Here is a 15,174-nt window from a genome sequence, read left to right as displayed (position 1 = left end):
AGTAGTTAGTTACCTTTCTGCTCCATCCTTTCCAGCTTATTTCTTATCATTTGTTGCATCAGCTCTAGGTGGGCCTGTGGTTTTGCCAACAGAAAAAGTATACCTATAAAGAAATAACTTTTTCTTAGATATTATATATTGTTTTAAATATCCATTTTTCTAAGATCAGCTAAAAATGTTTTATGTTCTTTTAATGTATGTACTTTCTTGGTATTTCTTTTTTTTTTTTTCTTTATTCTTTTGGTTTAGTGTGACAAATGGTGGGAAGACAACACTGGCTAGGAATTTGCAGAAACGCCTCCCAAATTGCAGTGTCATATCTCAGGATGATTTCTTTAAGGTATTTATGAAACTTCTCAGATAATTTATTTAACACAAAAAAGTTATACTATCAAAATTAATTCAATCATATCCAAAAGCCTTTGCTATGTGATTGAGCTATGGTTGTGAAAGTAGTCTCAATGCAGTAATGGTACTTATCCACTAGATGGCAGACTTACAGGAGCTAGTCAGATTTTATTTAGCCTCATCCAAAGCATTTGTTAAAATAAAGATTTATCATGTCTTTATTTTATAATTGTATTATTTCTTCACTGCATATTTTGATGGGTACTTTATTATATTTCCAGCCAGAGTCTGAGATAGAGACGGATGAAAATGGATTTCTTCAGTATGATGGTAAGTAGATGAACTTACAAAATATTATACACTAATGTTCATTTCCTGTTTCAAAGCTAAATAACTTTGCTATCTATGAAGGCAGTTTCAAAACATGTTTAAGTACATTCCTATACTTTAAACCTTCTTTTGTAAGGGTTTCTAATTTATATTCAGCTATTTAAATAAATGAAAGCTTTTCTCTGGTTTTATAGTTAAAACTGAAAATATTGGAACACTAGATTTTTCTTTTGAAGGTAGAGCAAGGTGGGTCTCTGTTATTTTACTCATCCTTGCCTGGGGCATACATAAGTAATTACACATTCCTCCCCCTTCCCATCTTGCTAGGAACAAACTCTAAGCCTATCTGTCCTCGGAGCTAATCAAGATACCGGGCAGCTGCTTTTTCTTTTTGCTACTCAGAAAGATTAGTGAATATTATTTAGATGGATTCACTTCACTCCTTTACCCAATCAAACACCACTTTGAAGCCAAAGGAGTAAAGTCCATCAGAAAAACTTTTATTTATACCTGTAAAAGAATATCATACCAGTAAACTATGTAATGGTCTTATCAACTTTTATAATTAACAAGATCATCACTGAGTGCTTATGCAATATAGCAATAGAAAGAGCTCTCAAAGGGCCATAAAATATGTTCTTTATTTTTAACTTTGATAACCGTGGAGGAAAAATGTTGTTAATCAGTTCTTACAGACACACAGTTTTAAGAGAGGCAAAATCCTTAACTGGCTGTCTATTCTTGTGTCTTGAGCTGCAACCAGGATATTTTTTTCTTCTCTTCCCCTCTTCTAAATGTTAGTAAGAGTTAAACAAGGAGAAACTGTTTTCAACAATTGACTAAGAACTATTCCTAATTTAAATGAGTTTTTACATACTGATAAAACACTAATATCCCAATTGCAAAATGTTCAATGATGTGAATTAAGTTATTCACAAAAGCAAAAGGTTATTTGAGGAGTTCCCGTCATGGTACAGTGGTTGGCGAATCTGACTAGGAACCATGAGGTTGCAGGTTCAATCCCTGGCCCTGCTCAGTGGGTTAAGGATCCAGCGTTGCTGTGAGCTGTGGTGTAGGTTGCAGATGCGGCTTGGATCCTGTGTTGCTGTGACTCTGGCATAGGCTGGTGGCTATAGCTCCGATGAGACCCCTAGCCTGGAAACCTCCATATGCCATGGGAGCGGCCCTAGAAAAGGAAAAAAAAAATGTTATTTGATTAATGTACAATAAAAAGTCAACCTCAAAAGTGGTCAAAGAAGAGTTCCCTGGTAGTTCAGTGGGTTAAAGTTCCTACCTTGTGACTGCTGTGGCTTGGGTCACTGCTGTGGCACAGGTTCAGTCCCCAGCCTGGGAACTTTGGCATGCTGTGGGTGCAGCCAAAAAAGAAAAAAAAAGAAGATATAATGTATGTGTATGTGCATGTGTGTACGTATATGTGTGTGTATACAATGGAATACTACTTGGCTATGAAAAAGAATGAAATAATGCCATTTGCAGCAACATGGATGGACCTAGAGATTATCATACTAAGTGAAGTAAGTCAAAGAAAGACAAATATCATATATCTTTTATATGCAGAATTTAAGAAAATGATACAAATGAACATATTTATAAAACAGAAATAGGCTCACAGGCATGGAAAACAAACTTAGGGTTATCAAAGGGGAAACGTGAGGGAGAGGGATAAATTAGGAGTTTGGGATTAAAATACACACACTACTATATATAAAATAATCAACAAGGACAGGGAACTATATTCAATATCTTGTAATAACCTACAATGGAAAAGAATCTGAAAAAGAATATATATGTATGAATCACTCTGCTGTAGTCTGAAACTAATATAACCATTGTAAATCAACTGTACTTCAATAAAAATTTCAAAAAAAAGGAAAAAGAGGAGTTCCTGTTGTGGCTCAGAGGTAACAAATCCAACTAGGAACCATGAGGACATGGGTCTATCCCTGTCCTTGCTCAGTGGGTTAAGGATCTGGTATTGCCATGAGCTGTGTTGTAGGTCACAGATGCGGCTTGGATCTGGCATTGCTGTGGCTGTAGTGTAGGCTGGCAGCTGTAGCTCCAATTCGACCCCTAGCCTGGGAATTTCCACATGCCTCAGGTGCAGCCCTTAAAAAACAAAAAAAGAAAGAAAAAGAAAAAGAACACATGGAACATCAACCAAAATGGAAGACATACACAAGGACACGGAGCAAGTCTTAATACATTTAATTTGACTGAAGTAATAAATATCTTCAAATCACAGAGAACTGAATTAGAAGTCAATAGCAAAAGAGTAAGTAGAAAATTCCCAAGTGTTTGAAAATTAATCAGTATCTTTCTTATAATTTTTATAAACTTTTTCTTATGGAAAAATTTAAACATATACAAAAGGAGGCAAGAAAGTATAGTGAACTCTTATGAATTCACCATCCATGCTTTAAAATTGATGAACTCTTGGCCAACTATATTTTTTCTATACTCTCACCCACCTTATCCTTCTATGTAATTTTGAGGCAAACCCCAGACATTGTCACATTTTATCTGAAGCAAAACACTTCTGTATATCCCATGGGTGAAAGAATAAATCACAATGAAAATCAGAAAATATTTGTACTTGAATGATAATGAAAATATACTAAAACTAGTCGTACTTCTGGTGTCAGCCAAGATGGCTTGGCCCCATTCCTTGCTATTCCTGCCTCTTATAACTGAAAACCCTGGATGGGATACAACAAATAAGGAAAGGCTCTGAAAGATGAGGAGAGCAGACTGACTAGGGACTTTGGAACTTGAGGAATGACAGAGCTGTGAATTACCTGGACCTTTTTTTCCATTTTTTTTTTTTAATCACTGACATACCTGGAAAGGTGAGATAGAGAAGTATAAAACATAGAATCATCATTAGCTATACACAAAACCCCCAAGAAACCTGTTCCCTAAAGTCATAGGACTAGAAAAAGGGTGCCCTGCAGAACAGAAAGTTATTTTGATAATATCTACTTTACTCTAGCCAAACATAAGAAAAAATGAACTTCCCCTCATGGTGTTAGCAGGGACAAGTGGAGGGCTAGACTTGTGGACCCATCAGCACCACCAAGGCACAGTGGGTTGGCTTTGTACATTATTGTAAGGATCATATCAGTGGTGCCAAACAGGCAAGTGAACTTCCACACTTACTTGGCAGCAAAGAGACAGAATAAGGCAGTGTGAGGTGGTGCTAGTTGGCACTCCCCTTTCTTTAACCAGGTAGTGTCAACTACTGTCAGCAGGACCCAGTGGAGAGCTGAACTTCTGTCCTCACTGAGCTGCAATGAGACCATACTTGCACCCTGGTTTCCTTTTTCTCCTCCAACAGCCACTCTATCTCAGTATAGGTGAGGGCTGGCAGACAGCTTAATATCCACACCACCCAGGCCTTCATACTACATCTAAGCAAGGTGACTGCCTGAAAAAAAAAAAAAAAAAAAAAAAAGATTAAATAGGATCCAGAGCCTCATAGCACAATACTCAAAATTTCCAGGATAAGACTGAAAATCACCTGTCATATTAAGAACCAAGCAATTTTCAATTTAGATGAGAAAAGATAATTAGATACCAACACCAAGATGACACAGATATTGGAATTCTGACAAAAATTTTAAAGCAGCATCCATTAAAAAGCTTCAGTGAGCAATTTTGACTTTTTTTATGGCTGTACCTGTGGCTTATGGAAGCTACCAGGCCAGGGACTGAATTTAAGTCACAGCTATGACCTACACAGCACCTGCAGCAACACCAGACCCTTTAACTCACTGTGCCAGGGATCAAGCCCTTGCCTCAGCAGCAACCCAAGTCAGTGCAGTCAAATTCTTAACCCATAGTGCCACAGTGAGAACTCCCATGACCATTCCTGAATCAGTGAAAAGTTAGTAAGCCTCAATAAAGAAAGAGAAGATGTGAAAAAGAACCTACTAGAAATTTTAGAACTGAAAACTGATACAATAACTGAAATTTTAAATCTCACTGGATGGACTTAACAGCAGTACAAATATGACAGAACTTGAAAACAAGAGAAATTAATCTGAACAAAAGAGAGAAAATAGACTGAAAAGATATGAATAGAAATGTGCCATAACAACAAAATGTCTGACATTCATATAATTGGAGGCTTAGAAGGAGAGGAGAAAGAGCGTGGTGCTGAAAACTATTCAAATAACTAATGGTTTAAAATATTTCAAATTTGGGGGCCGTTTGCCACATCACGGAAGATGGCAGTCACAACAGTGAACGAGGTGGCGGGTGGCTCGAGCTGGGGGCCTGCAGTGGCCTTGGGCCCAGTCCTGCAGGCCGCAGCCAGCATGTACGAACAACTCAAGGGCAAGTGGAACCATGAAAGCCCCAATCTTAGCAAATGCAGTGAAGAACTGGGCCGTCTCAAGCTGGTTCTGTTGGAGCTCAACTTCCTGCCAACCACAGGGACCAAACTGACCAAACAGCAGCTCATTCTGCCCCATGACATACTAGAGATTGGGGCCCAGTGGAGTAGCTTACACAAGGACATCCCCTCCTTTTAGCGGTACATGGTCCAGCTCAAGTGTTGCTACTTTGATTACGAATAGCTCCCAGAGTCAGCCTATATGCACCAGCTCTTGGGGCTCAACCTCGTCTTCCTGCTGTCTCAGCACCAGGTAGCTGAGTTCCACACAGAGCTGGAGTGGCCACCTGCCAAGGACATCCAGACCAATGTATAACATCAAGCAGCCGGTGTCCCTGGAGCAATACCTGATGGAGGGCAGCTACAATAAGGTGTTCCTGGCCAAAGGAAACATCCCTGTAGAGAGCTGTACATTCTTCATTGACATCCTGTTTGACACTATCAGGGACGAGATTGCTGGCTGCATCGAGAAGGCCTATGAAAAAATCCTCCTCACTGAGGCCACTCAGACCCTCTTCTTCAACACACCCAAAAAGATGACGGACTATGCCAGGAAGCGAGGGTGGATCCTGGGCCTCAACAACTACTACAGCTTTGTCAGCCAGCAGGAGAACCCAGAAGATACCACCATCTCCTCTTCAGAGCTGGCCAAACAGGTCATCAAGTACGCCTGGCAGCTGGAGATGATTGTCTGGGGTGGGGCAGGGCTCACGTTATTTAAAGCAGTTGCAGTGCAGAGTTTCCTCCAATAAATGTGGATTGACATTTTCTCTCTTTAAAAAAAAAAAAAAATACTTCAAATTTGGCATAAGACCTAAACCTACATTGAAGAATCTGAGTGTTCCTCAAACAGGTTTAGTAAGACTGATCAAGAAAAATAGAGAAGTTCCCATCATGGCTCAGTAGTTAACAAATCCGACTAGGAACCATGAGGTTGTGGGTTCGATCCCTGCCCTTGCTCAGTGGGTTAAGGATCCGGTGTTGCTGTGAGTTGTGGTATAGGTCGCAGACATGGCTCGGATCCTGTGTTGCTGTGTCTGTGGTGTAGGCCAGCGGCTGCAGCTCCGATTTGACCCCTAGCCTGGGAACCTCCATATGCCGTGGGAGCGGCCCAAGAAATGGCAAAAAAAAGAAAAAAGAAAAATAGAGAGGGCGGGAGTTCCCATCATGGCACAGCAGACTAGGAACCATGAGGTTGTGCGTTTGATATCTGGCCTCACTCAATGGGTTAAGGATCCAGTGTTGCCATGAGCTGTGGTGTAGGTCGCCGATGCAGCTCCAATCTGGCATTGCTGTGGCTATAGTGTAGGCTGGTAGGTGTTGCTCCAATTCGACCCCTAGCCTGGGAACCTTCATATGCCACAGGTGCGGCCCTAAAAAGGAAAAAAAAAAAAAAATACGGAAGGCATGAATTATAAATATCAAAAACAAGAATTAATATAACTACAAATCCTACAAATATTTAAAAGATGATGATATTGTGAACAATTTCATGCAAATAAATTTGAAAACAAAATTGACAATCTCCTAGAAAAATGCAACTTACCAAAACAAACACAAGAATAAAATCTTACATAGCACTATATCTATTAAATGAGTTAATTCATAATTTTAAAACCTTCCATAAAACCCTCTAAGCCCAGATGACTCAATTCACTAGTTCTGGAGTGGAGCAGAGAATAAGTTCTCAGGTGATGCTGTGGCTGCTGGTCTAGGTACCACACTTTAGGAATCCCTGTCATAAGGTACTTTTCTAGAATTAACAAGTAGGATCTAAAAGTTTGCACATTTTTGAGTTTGAAAATTGCATGTTTGTATCCTTTGTAAATTCTTTTAGTGATTTTCCTCCTCTTATTTGTCTGTAAGAGCTCTTTATATATTAAACATACCTGTTTAATCTTTAAATATTAAACATATCTGTTCTTTGCCAAATACATTGTAGGTATTTTCCCCAATGTGTCATTATCTTTCAAACTAATTTATAGATAATAATAATAGTCATCCAAAAATGTTAAACTTTTATATAGTCAAGGGGGAGTAAAACTTATAAATAAAGCAAGGAGTTTATGATTGTCAAAACTAAAGCTGGTTATGGGGATTTGGGAGTTCACTGTCCTCTACACTCCACTCTTGTATATGTTTAAAATTTTCCATAGTATATCAAACATACCAACTTATCAATATTAGAGTTTATATTTGCTGTCTAAAGTATTTGTTGGAGTTCCTGCTGTGGCATGACGGGATCGGCAGCATCTCTGCAGCACCAGGATGTGTATTTGATCCCTTCCCAGCACAGTGGGTTAGGGATCCAGCGTTGCCACGGCTGTGGTGTAGATCACAACTGTGGCTCAGTCTTATCCTTGACCCAGGAACTCCATATGCCTTGGAGCAGCTAAAAAAGAAAAAATAAAATATGTATTAATTAGGTGTTTTGAAGGGTAAGTATTATGTACCATTGGATGTACTCATTGTAAAAAGCCACAGCACAAAACTTTTGTTCTGTCCATTTCATATTTTTGTTTTGTTTTATTTTGTTGCTTTTTAGGGCCGCACCCATGGTATATGCAGGTTCCCAGGCTAGGGGTCGAATCGGAGCGACAACTGCTGGCCTACACCACAGCTACAGCAACACAGATGAGCCGCATCCGCCATCTACACCACAGCTCACAGCAATGCCAGATCCTTAACCCACTGAGCAAGGCTAGGGATCAAACCCACTACCTCATGGTTACCACTTAGATTCGTTTCTGCTGTGCCACAATGCGAACGTCTATTGAATTCATATTTTTGTATGTTTGTTTAAAGTGCTTGAAGCGCTGAACATGGAAGAAATGATGTCTGCTATTTCCTGCTGGATGGAAAGCCCTTCACACTCTCTGGTATCAACAGACTGGAGAAGCATTGAGGAAATTCCCATTTTAATTATCGAAGGTTTCCTTCTCTTTAATTATAAGTAAGCATTCCTCACGCTCATATTGACTCAATGAATGGGGAAAAAACTTTGTGCACTAAATATGCTGTTCTTTTAGGCCCCTTGACCATATATGGAATAGAATGTATTTTTTGACCATTCCGTATGAAGAATGTAAGAGGAGGAGGAGGTGAGTTTTGAAATTGCCTCTGTGGATTGTAATTCAAAAGACAAACTTCAGGAAAAACAAGGAAACATTACTGAGCAATGTGAATATGTCATTTTTCAAGCAAGGGAAACCTCAGCTCTTTTACACAAAGAGCAAGACCTTTTTCCATAAATGGTTATCCATATGGAGTTATGTAAATTTCCTTGCTAGGAAAACGCCCTTGTACAGGCTCTTTGGCTCATCTCTCCTAAATCTTCATGTGAAGGCACACCATGTTGATTATGATTTTAAATTAGGGGGCCTGTATTGTGCTCTAGCCACAGAGAAGACCGATTAGTTTAAAGCTTAATGCAGTGTATCAATATCTCTGTCACTACATTCATATTTGTCTCTCAATTATTTTCTTTCTATGGCTGCACCTCTGGAATATGGAAGTTCCTGGGCCAGGCATCATATCGGAGCTTCAGCTGCTAGCCTCCGCCACAGCCAGCCAGGGCAGCACTGAATCTGAGCCTCATCTGTGACCTACACTGTAGCTTATAGCAATGCCAGATCCATAACCAACTGAGTGAAGCTAGGGATCAAACCCACATCCTCACAGAAATAACATCTGGTCTTTAACCTGCTGAGCCACAGTGGGAACTCCTTTCAATTCTTTTATAAGTATTAAATTTTCCTCACTAGAGAGGAAAAACAATAATTCTGAATGGTGGTCAATGACTTACAGAGTTCTTTTTTTTTTTTTTTTTTTTTTGTCTTTTTGCCTTTTCTAGGGCCGCTTCCCACAGCATGTGGAGGTTCCCGGGCTAGGGGTCGAATCGGAGTTGTAGCCACTGGCCTATGCCAGAGCCACAGCAATGCGGGATCCGAGCTGCATCTGTGATGTACACCACAGCTCAGGCAACACCAGATCCTTAACCCACTGAGCAAGGCCAGGGATTGAACCTGCAATCTCATGGTTCCTTGTTGGATTCATTAACCACTGCGCCACGACGGGAACTCCCGAGAGTTCATTTTTAGCTCAAAGGACTAAGTCCATTGTGTTATCTTTGTAACTGGCATCGAATCTAAAATACGTAGTCTTGGAGTTCCCTGGTGGCTCAGCAGGTTAAGGATCTGGCACTAACATTGCTGCAGCTTGGGTCACTGCTGTTGTGCAGGTTTAATCCTGGCCTGGAAACTTTCACATGCTGTGTATACAGACAAAAATAAATAAATAAATAAGAGTTCCCTCTGTGGCACAATGGGAATTGCAATGCCAAGACCCAGGTTCCAGGTTCCATCACCAGCCCTGTGTGGTGGGTTGAGGATCCAGTGTTGCTACAGCTGCGGCATAGTTCAAAACTATGGCTTGAATCTGATTCCCAGCCCGGGAACTCCATATGCTGCAGGCACAGCCAAAAAGAAGAAAAATAAATAAATAAATAAATAAATAAATGAATAAAATGCATGTAGTCTTAATCCTGTTGAGACTTAATCTCTGAGTGATTTCCCCATTATCCTGACCATTATTTTATTTTATTGATTGTGTGTTTCTGTCAACATAAGTTTCCTACGTGTTTTGATAGTACAAGGGTCTATGACCCTCCTGACGCCCCTGGGTACTTTGATGGCCATGTGTGGCCCATGTATCTAAAGCACAGACAAGAAATGGAGAACATCTCATGGGAAATTGGTAAGTGCCCTTTTTCCCTCCAGGGAAGGCTTTTTACTTGTCATTGCCCCAAAGTACGCAAAAGAAAGGACATTACAAGGCATTTTTCTCATGTATTATATTATAAAAGGACAGTTTTGTTTTTTGTTTTTGTCTTTTAGGGCCACAGCAGCAGCATATAGAGGTCCCCAGTCTAGGAGTCTCATCGGAGCTGTAGCCACCAGCCTATGCTACAGCCACAGCAATGCAGGATCTGAGCCATGTCTGTGACCTACACCACAGCTCATGGCAATGCCAGATCCTTAACACACTGAGTGAGGCCAGGGATCGAACCCTCATCCTCATGGATGCTAGTTGGGTTCGTTAACCACTGAGCCATGACAGGAACTCCTATAAAGGGACATTTTAAGCCAGAACATTCATGGCTCCCTCTTTTCCACACTGGTTCTCCTGGCTTCTATTTCTCTCTCCATGACTTTTGTCAAAGTTTGTCAACTTTTAGATGGTCATTCATTCATTCAATAGGTATTGATTGAGCACCTTCCTTGTAAGAGGCACTGCCCTGGTGATCTCAAGACAATAAGGCAGACTCTGTCTCTACTCTTATGAACCAACAGTCTGTCAGAGAAGCAGATGTTAAACACACTAGCTGCAAAAGCTTGTCCTTTCTAGCTGTGCTGAATACTGTGACACTGAGCTGCCAGGCTGGCAGCTGCAGCTCTGATTCGACACCTAGCCTGGGAACTTCCATATGCTGTGGGTACAGCCATAACCTCACCCCCAAAACAGAAATAAAATAAAATAAAACGCAAGTCTAACATTCTCCTAGGTTGCTTAAACACCTTCAGAGTCTCCAGCCCTTCAGATGATATCCAAACAGCCAGACCTCAAGGCCTCTAAAGACGAAGGCATAGCCTTGCTCTAAAATCCCATCTCTATATGGTTCCTTTTTTTTTTTTTTTTTGGTCTTTTTAAGGCTGCACCATAGCCATAGCAACTCAGGATCCAAGCTGCATCTGTGACCTGTACCACAGCGCACAGCAACACTGGATCCTTACTCACTGAGCAAGGCCAGGCATCAAACCCATGTCCTCATGTCTACTAGTCAGGTTCTTAACCCCCTGAGCCACAACAGAAACTCCTGAGCATCTTTTTCTTAAAAGGCAAAGTTCTTTCCTACCTTCTTACTTGTACAGTTTTTTGACTAGAAGGCCCTCTCCTTCCCTTGACCTACATAATCTCTGTTTTTTATCCCAGACTGACTATGCCAGTTTTGTTAGAAATATATTATCTCTTGGGCTTGGAGAGTTCAGATTCAGTACGCATGTGACAGAACTCACATACCCTCACCCTCCACCCCCAACATGGTTTAAGAAGCTTCACAGGTGATCCTGATGCATAAATTAGTTTGAGAACTATTTTAAATAATTATTTTGAGAAGACATCTCTTCATTGCTCCCAAGGTGCCATATACACAATGCCACTTTACTCTGTTTCTTTATTTTTTTAAAAAAAAAATTCCTATCAACTAGTTTTAATTTCTCTGTAATAAACCAAAAATTTCTTACCTATTATACCTGGCTATGATATACTTCTCTCTTTAATGGTGCTTCATTTCTTTTTAAGGTATATTCCTGAGTCTTTTATTAAATCTATTGGTTTTCTCAAGAGATGCCACATGCCAGAATAATCATCCCATTTTAATAAGCCTGTTAGCATTTGAACTGCTCTCTTTTCCCCTTCCCAGTTTACCTAGATGGAACAAAATCTGAAGAGGACCTCTTTGCCCAAGTGTATGAAGATCTAGTACAAGAACTAACAAAGCAAAAGTGTAAGTATTGTCCGGTCAAAGTGGACTGTGAAGGAACAGTCAGAAGAATCGTTCATTACATACTCTAGAATGGCACACCAGAATGCTAATGTAGGAGTGATTATATCCATTCATCCATTGCTTTGAAGATAGTTCAGAATCAGAAACTGAATGGGTCTAGGGACTTGACTATTGGAGACATGATTACTTGAATATTTGAAAACATTCACCCTTTGTTACATCTCTTAATGATATTTGTTATTTACTTTAAATTTTTTAGTAAATGGCTATGCTTTCAATGGGACTGAAATTATCCTTTGAGTCAAGTGAAGGTAAAATGCTAATGATCTTGTTTCAGTATGTGTAAAGTTCCCTTTCTCCTTTATTCCTCTTAAAGATTTTTTTAAATTGACTTCTATTTCCCAAATATCTCAAAAATAAGTACAAGATTTTAAAAACTACTTATTGAGTGTTTAAGGTTTTCATATCAGATAATATATTTTACAAGAGACGGAAATCCTTCTAAGTCTGGATTAAGCAGAAAGAAAGTATAGGGGTGGCAGTGGCTTCAGGCTCAACTGGATTAAGGAGGTTAAATAGGGTTCTCATGTTTCTGCCTCAGTTTTATTTTCTGTTTGGGTTTTTTTGAAGTTAGTCTCTCTCCAGTGACAGACATGATGTCTTTTCTTTCTTCCTTTCTTCCTTCCTTTCTTTCTTTCTTTCTTTCTTTCTTTCTTTCTTTCTTTCTTTCTTTCTTTCTTTCTTTCTTTCTCTCTCTCTCTCTCTCTCTCTCTCTCTCTCTCTGTCTGTCTCTGTCTGTCTCTCTCTCCCTCCCTCTCTCTCACTTTCTTTCTTTGTCTTTTCTAGGGCCACATCCACAGCATATGGAGGTTCCCAGGCTAGGGGTCTAATCAGAGCTGTAGCCACTGGCCTTCGCCAGAGCCACAGCAACTTGGGATCCAAGCCATGTCTGTGACCTACACCACAGCTCACAGCAACGCTGGATCCTTAACCCACTGAGTGAGGCCAGGGATCGAACCCAAAACCTCATGGTTCCTAGTCGGATTTGTTAACCACTGAGCCATGATAGGAACTCTACATGATGTCTTTTGAGAGTACTATCCTCCTAGGTCTGCTAGCCTCAGTTAAAAAAACAAAAAGGATAACAATGCATTCTGGGAAAACAAAACTATCAATCCAGCTATTTCATTAGAACTATGTGAACTAAAAGGATTTTCATGGCTAACATGCAAAATGCAATCATCAGCTGGCTCAAAAGAAGACACTGTGTGTCACTTTGGCAGTGAAGACTATTATATGCTTTCTGGGTGAGAAGCAGCTACCCTCATCCAAATGTCATCATCTCTCGATAACAATTAAATTTCCTATGCCCTCAGTAAATTCCTGTCTGAGGGCTCTAGAGATCTGAGCCCCACCAGGCAGCTCATTGATCCTGCTCCCAATTTCAGGATCAGCCCTTCACGTAGGCATGGACCTATTTAAAGATATTTCAACACCATATTAAAATTTCTTCCTGTAAGTGGAACTTAAAATCCTTGCTAGGTATGCCTGCTCACCCTTGCCATGTGTTACTCTGATGAAAGGCAGAGCTCTCATGAAGCTCAGGTACCAGCATAAGTGGATACAGAGGTGTGCAGTGAAGAGAGGGGTTCAGCCTTTGTAAATAATAGCATCTGAGCCAGAGCCGATTTTCTGAGAGTTCTTGGTGTTGCTGAAACTTGGTCTTTGTTTACCAGTGCTGAATAGAAATGCAGAGACAGAGTTTGGGGTGAAGGAGAAATAGATAAACTTTTATTGCTTTGCCAAGCAAAGGAGGCCACAGCAGGCTAATGCCTTGAAGTTGTGCTGCCCATTGGGAGGAATTGCAGGGAGTTTTATAGTAAAAAGGAGAAAAACAAGTTTTCAGATAGGAATCAGGATTGGGGCAGACACGCATCTTCTTTCTTTGGGGGAATTTTAGTCATCTAAATGTCAATCTCAGAAGTCACTCTCAGCATGATCGTGATGGTGGTCTTCTGGGTTATTACCTAGAATAATAGTACTTGGGAAAAGGCATATTGATCAGAGATTAGAACAAACTAGGAGAGTTCCTGAAAAAAATATTGTGTGCTAATAATCTTTAACCCACAGGCACTTGTGTTTAGGGTGCCTAATCTTTTATCTTATGGGTGATTGTGTTTAGGATGCAATTAAGCCAGAGAAAGGACCAGGGAGTACTCAAATCTGTTCAGTTTTAAAGTATTCATGCCTAAAAGAAGCATAAGGAATATAACTCTTCTCTTAAGTGTATAAGCTGCATACATCAGTTGGTATATCCCGTCAGAGAGAACCAGGATCCTGCCCCAAGGCTGTATTGTTGTTACTTTTGTTTTGTTTTGTTTTGTCTTTTTGCCATTTCTTGGGCCGCTCCCAAGGCATATGGAGGTTCCCAGGCTAGGGGTCAAATTGGAGCCGTAGCCACTGGCCTACACCGGAGCCACAGCAACGCAGGATCCGAGCCGCGTCTGCAACCTACACCACAGCTCATGGCAACACTGGATCTTTTAACCCACTGAGCAAGGCCAGGGGTCGAACCCGCAACCTCATGGTTCCTAGTCAGTTTCGCTAACCACTGAGCCATGACAGGAATGCCTGTATTATTGTTTCTTGACTGTTCCTCCCTTGTCTTTGCATCCCCTTCCTTCACTGATCAACAACTGTCTGAGCCTGTCCCATGGAGCTCAGGGAAAGCTATGGAAGCTGAATAAGGCCCATTTTCTAAGAGTAAGAAATGGGGGACACAGAAAGGCCTTTGTGCCCAGGAGCCCCACAGGGCCCTGTTCAGTTATACTGGCTCCCTTGATTTCCCTGGTAAGATACTTAGAGCAGTGTTTCAGCAATTGGCCACCTATACTTTTCTATCCTCTCAATAATGGCTATTGCTGAAGTCCAATGCTCCTTTAATGACTGAAGTCATATGCCAATGTCTGGCCTCGTGATCTACCTGCTGATAAAAATGAAGGAGCCTTGATCATGCAGTTCAAACTGCAGCTAATTCCATACCAAATGCCAGCTTTTGCCATCAGGTCCAAGGCCCAAGAATAGCTGGCATGTTTAGACGGGTGCTGAAAACCCACAGGAAATTACATTTCCATGTATGTGACACCCTCCTCTTTCCTTGCCTACATCCTAGAGATTTATGAGGAAATATTCCTTTGTGTGGCTATTTTACTTGTAATCTCGATATTGGATAAAGATAAAAAAGAAAAAAATCATAACAGAAATGGTTGAAGAGACATAAAATCCAAAGAAGATCAGCTTTTCCTGCCCCAGGATCTATGTTCATTTTTTCCCAGTTGTATAAATAAGTTACTGCATTATTTATAGTAACCCATCACCTTTCCCAATTCGTCCAGCCACAGTGCCCTAGCAAAGCCAGCCTGGAGGGATCCTCAGCATAGCCTGATTTTAACCCTCAGTATGGGAATGAGTTAGCTGTGAGGCCTGTCAAACATTTCAATTGACTACACCTCAGGTT

The 15,174-nt window shown here is 40.6% G+C and overlaps 2 protein-coding genes and 1 pseudogene across 7 annotated transcripts in view; 2 read left to right on the top strand and 1 right to left on the bottom strand.

Moving 5' to 3' along the window:
• The window catches only part of OSTF1 (osteoclast stimulating factor 1), a 144,767-nt gene that overhangs the window by 64,776 nt on the left and 64,817 nt on the right, over positions 1–15,174 (bottom strand). The gene's annotated exons all lie outside the window — the stretch shown is intronic.
• NMRK1 (nicotinamide riboside kinase 1) overlaps positions 1–15,174 on the top strand; it is a 28,803-nt gene that overhangs the window by 10,605 nt on the left and 3,024 nt on the right. For 2 of the 6 annotated variants that reach the window (XM_084987998.1, XM_003121961.5), the window contains 6 exons: positions 250–340; positions 630–678; positions 7,898–8,045; positions 8,122–8,193; positions 9,741–9,847; positions 11,574–11,657. In XM_084987998.1, the coding sequence (XP_084844124.1) occupies positions 250–340; positions 630–678; positions 7,898–8,045; positions 8,122–8,193; positions 9,741–9,847; positions 11,574–11,657 (551 nt within the window). Of the gene's footprint in view, positions 1–249; positions 341–629; positions 679–7,897; positions 8,046–8,121; positions 8,194–9,720; positions 9,848–11,573; positions 11,658–15,174 lie in introns of all 6 variants that reach the window. The other 4 variants (XM_084988005.1, XM_084988018.1, XR_014822894.1 and 1 more) reach the window with 3 other exon arrangements.
• On the top strand, positions 4,795–5,951 carry LOC146407061 (26S proteasome non-ATPase regulatory subunit 8 pseudogene; annotated as a pseudogene).

Source organism: Sus scrofa, chromosome 1 (genome assembly GCF_054392235.1).
Source record: "Sus scrofa isolate SSC_HxYL_T2T_F1_AM1 chromosome 1, Sscrofa_HxYL_maternal_Yorkshire_Landrace_v2.0, whole genome shotgun sequence".
Lineage (NCBI taxonomy): Eukaryota > Metazoa > Chordata > Mammalia > Artiodactyla > Suidae > Sus > Sus scrofa.
This window is presented reverse-complemented; position numbering and strand designations above follow the sequence as displayed.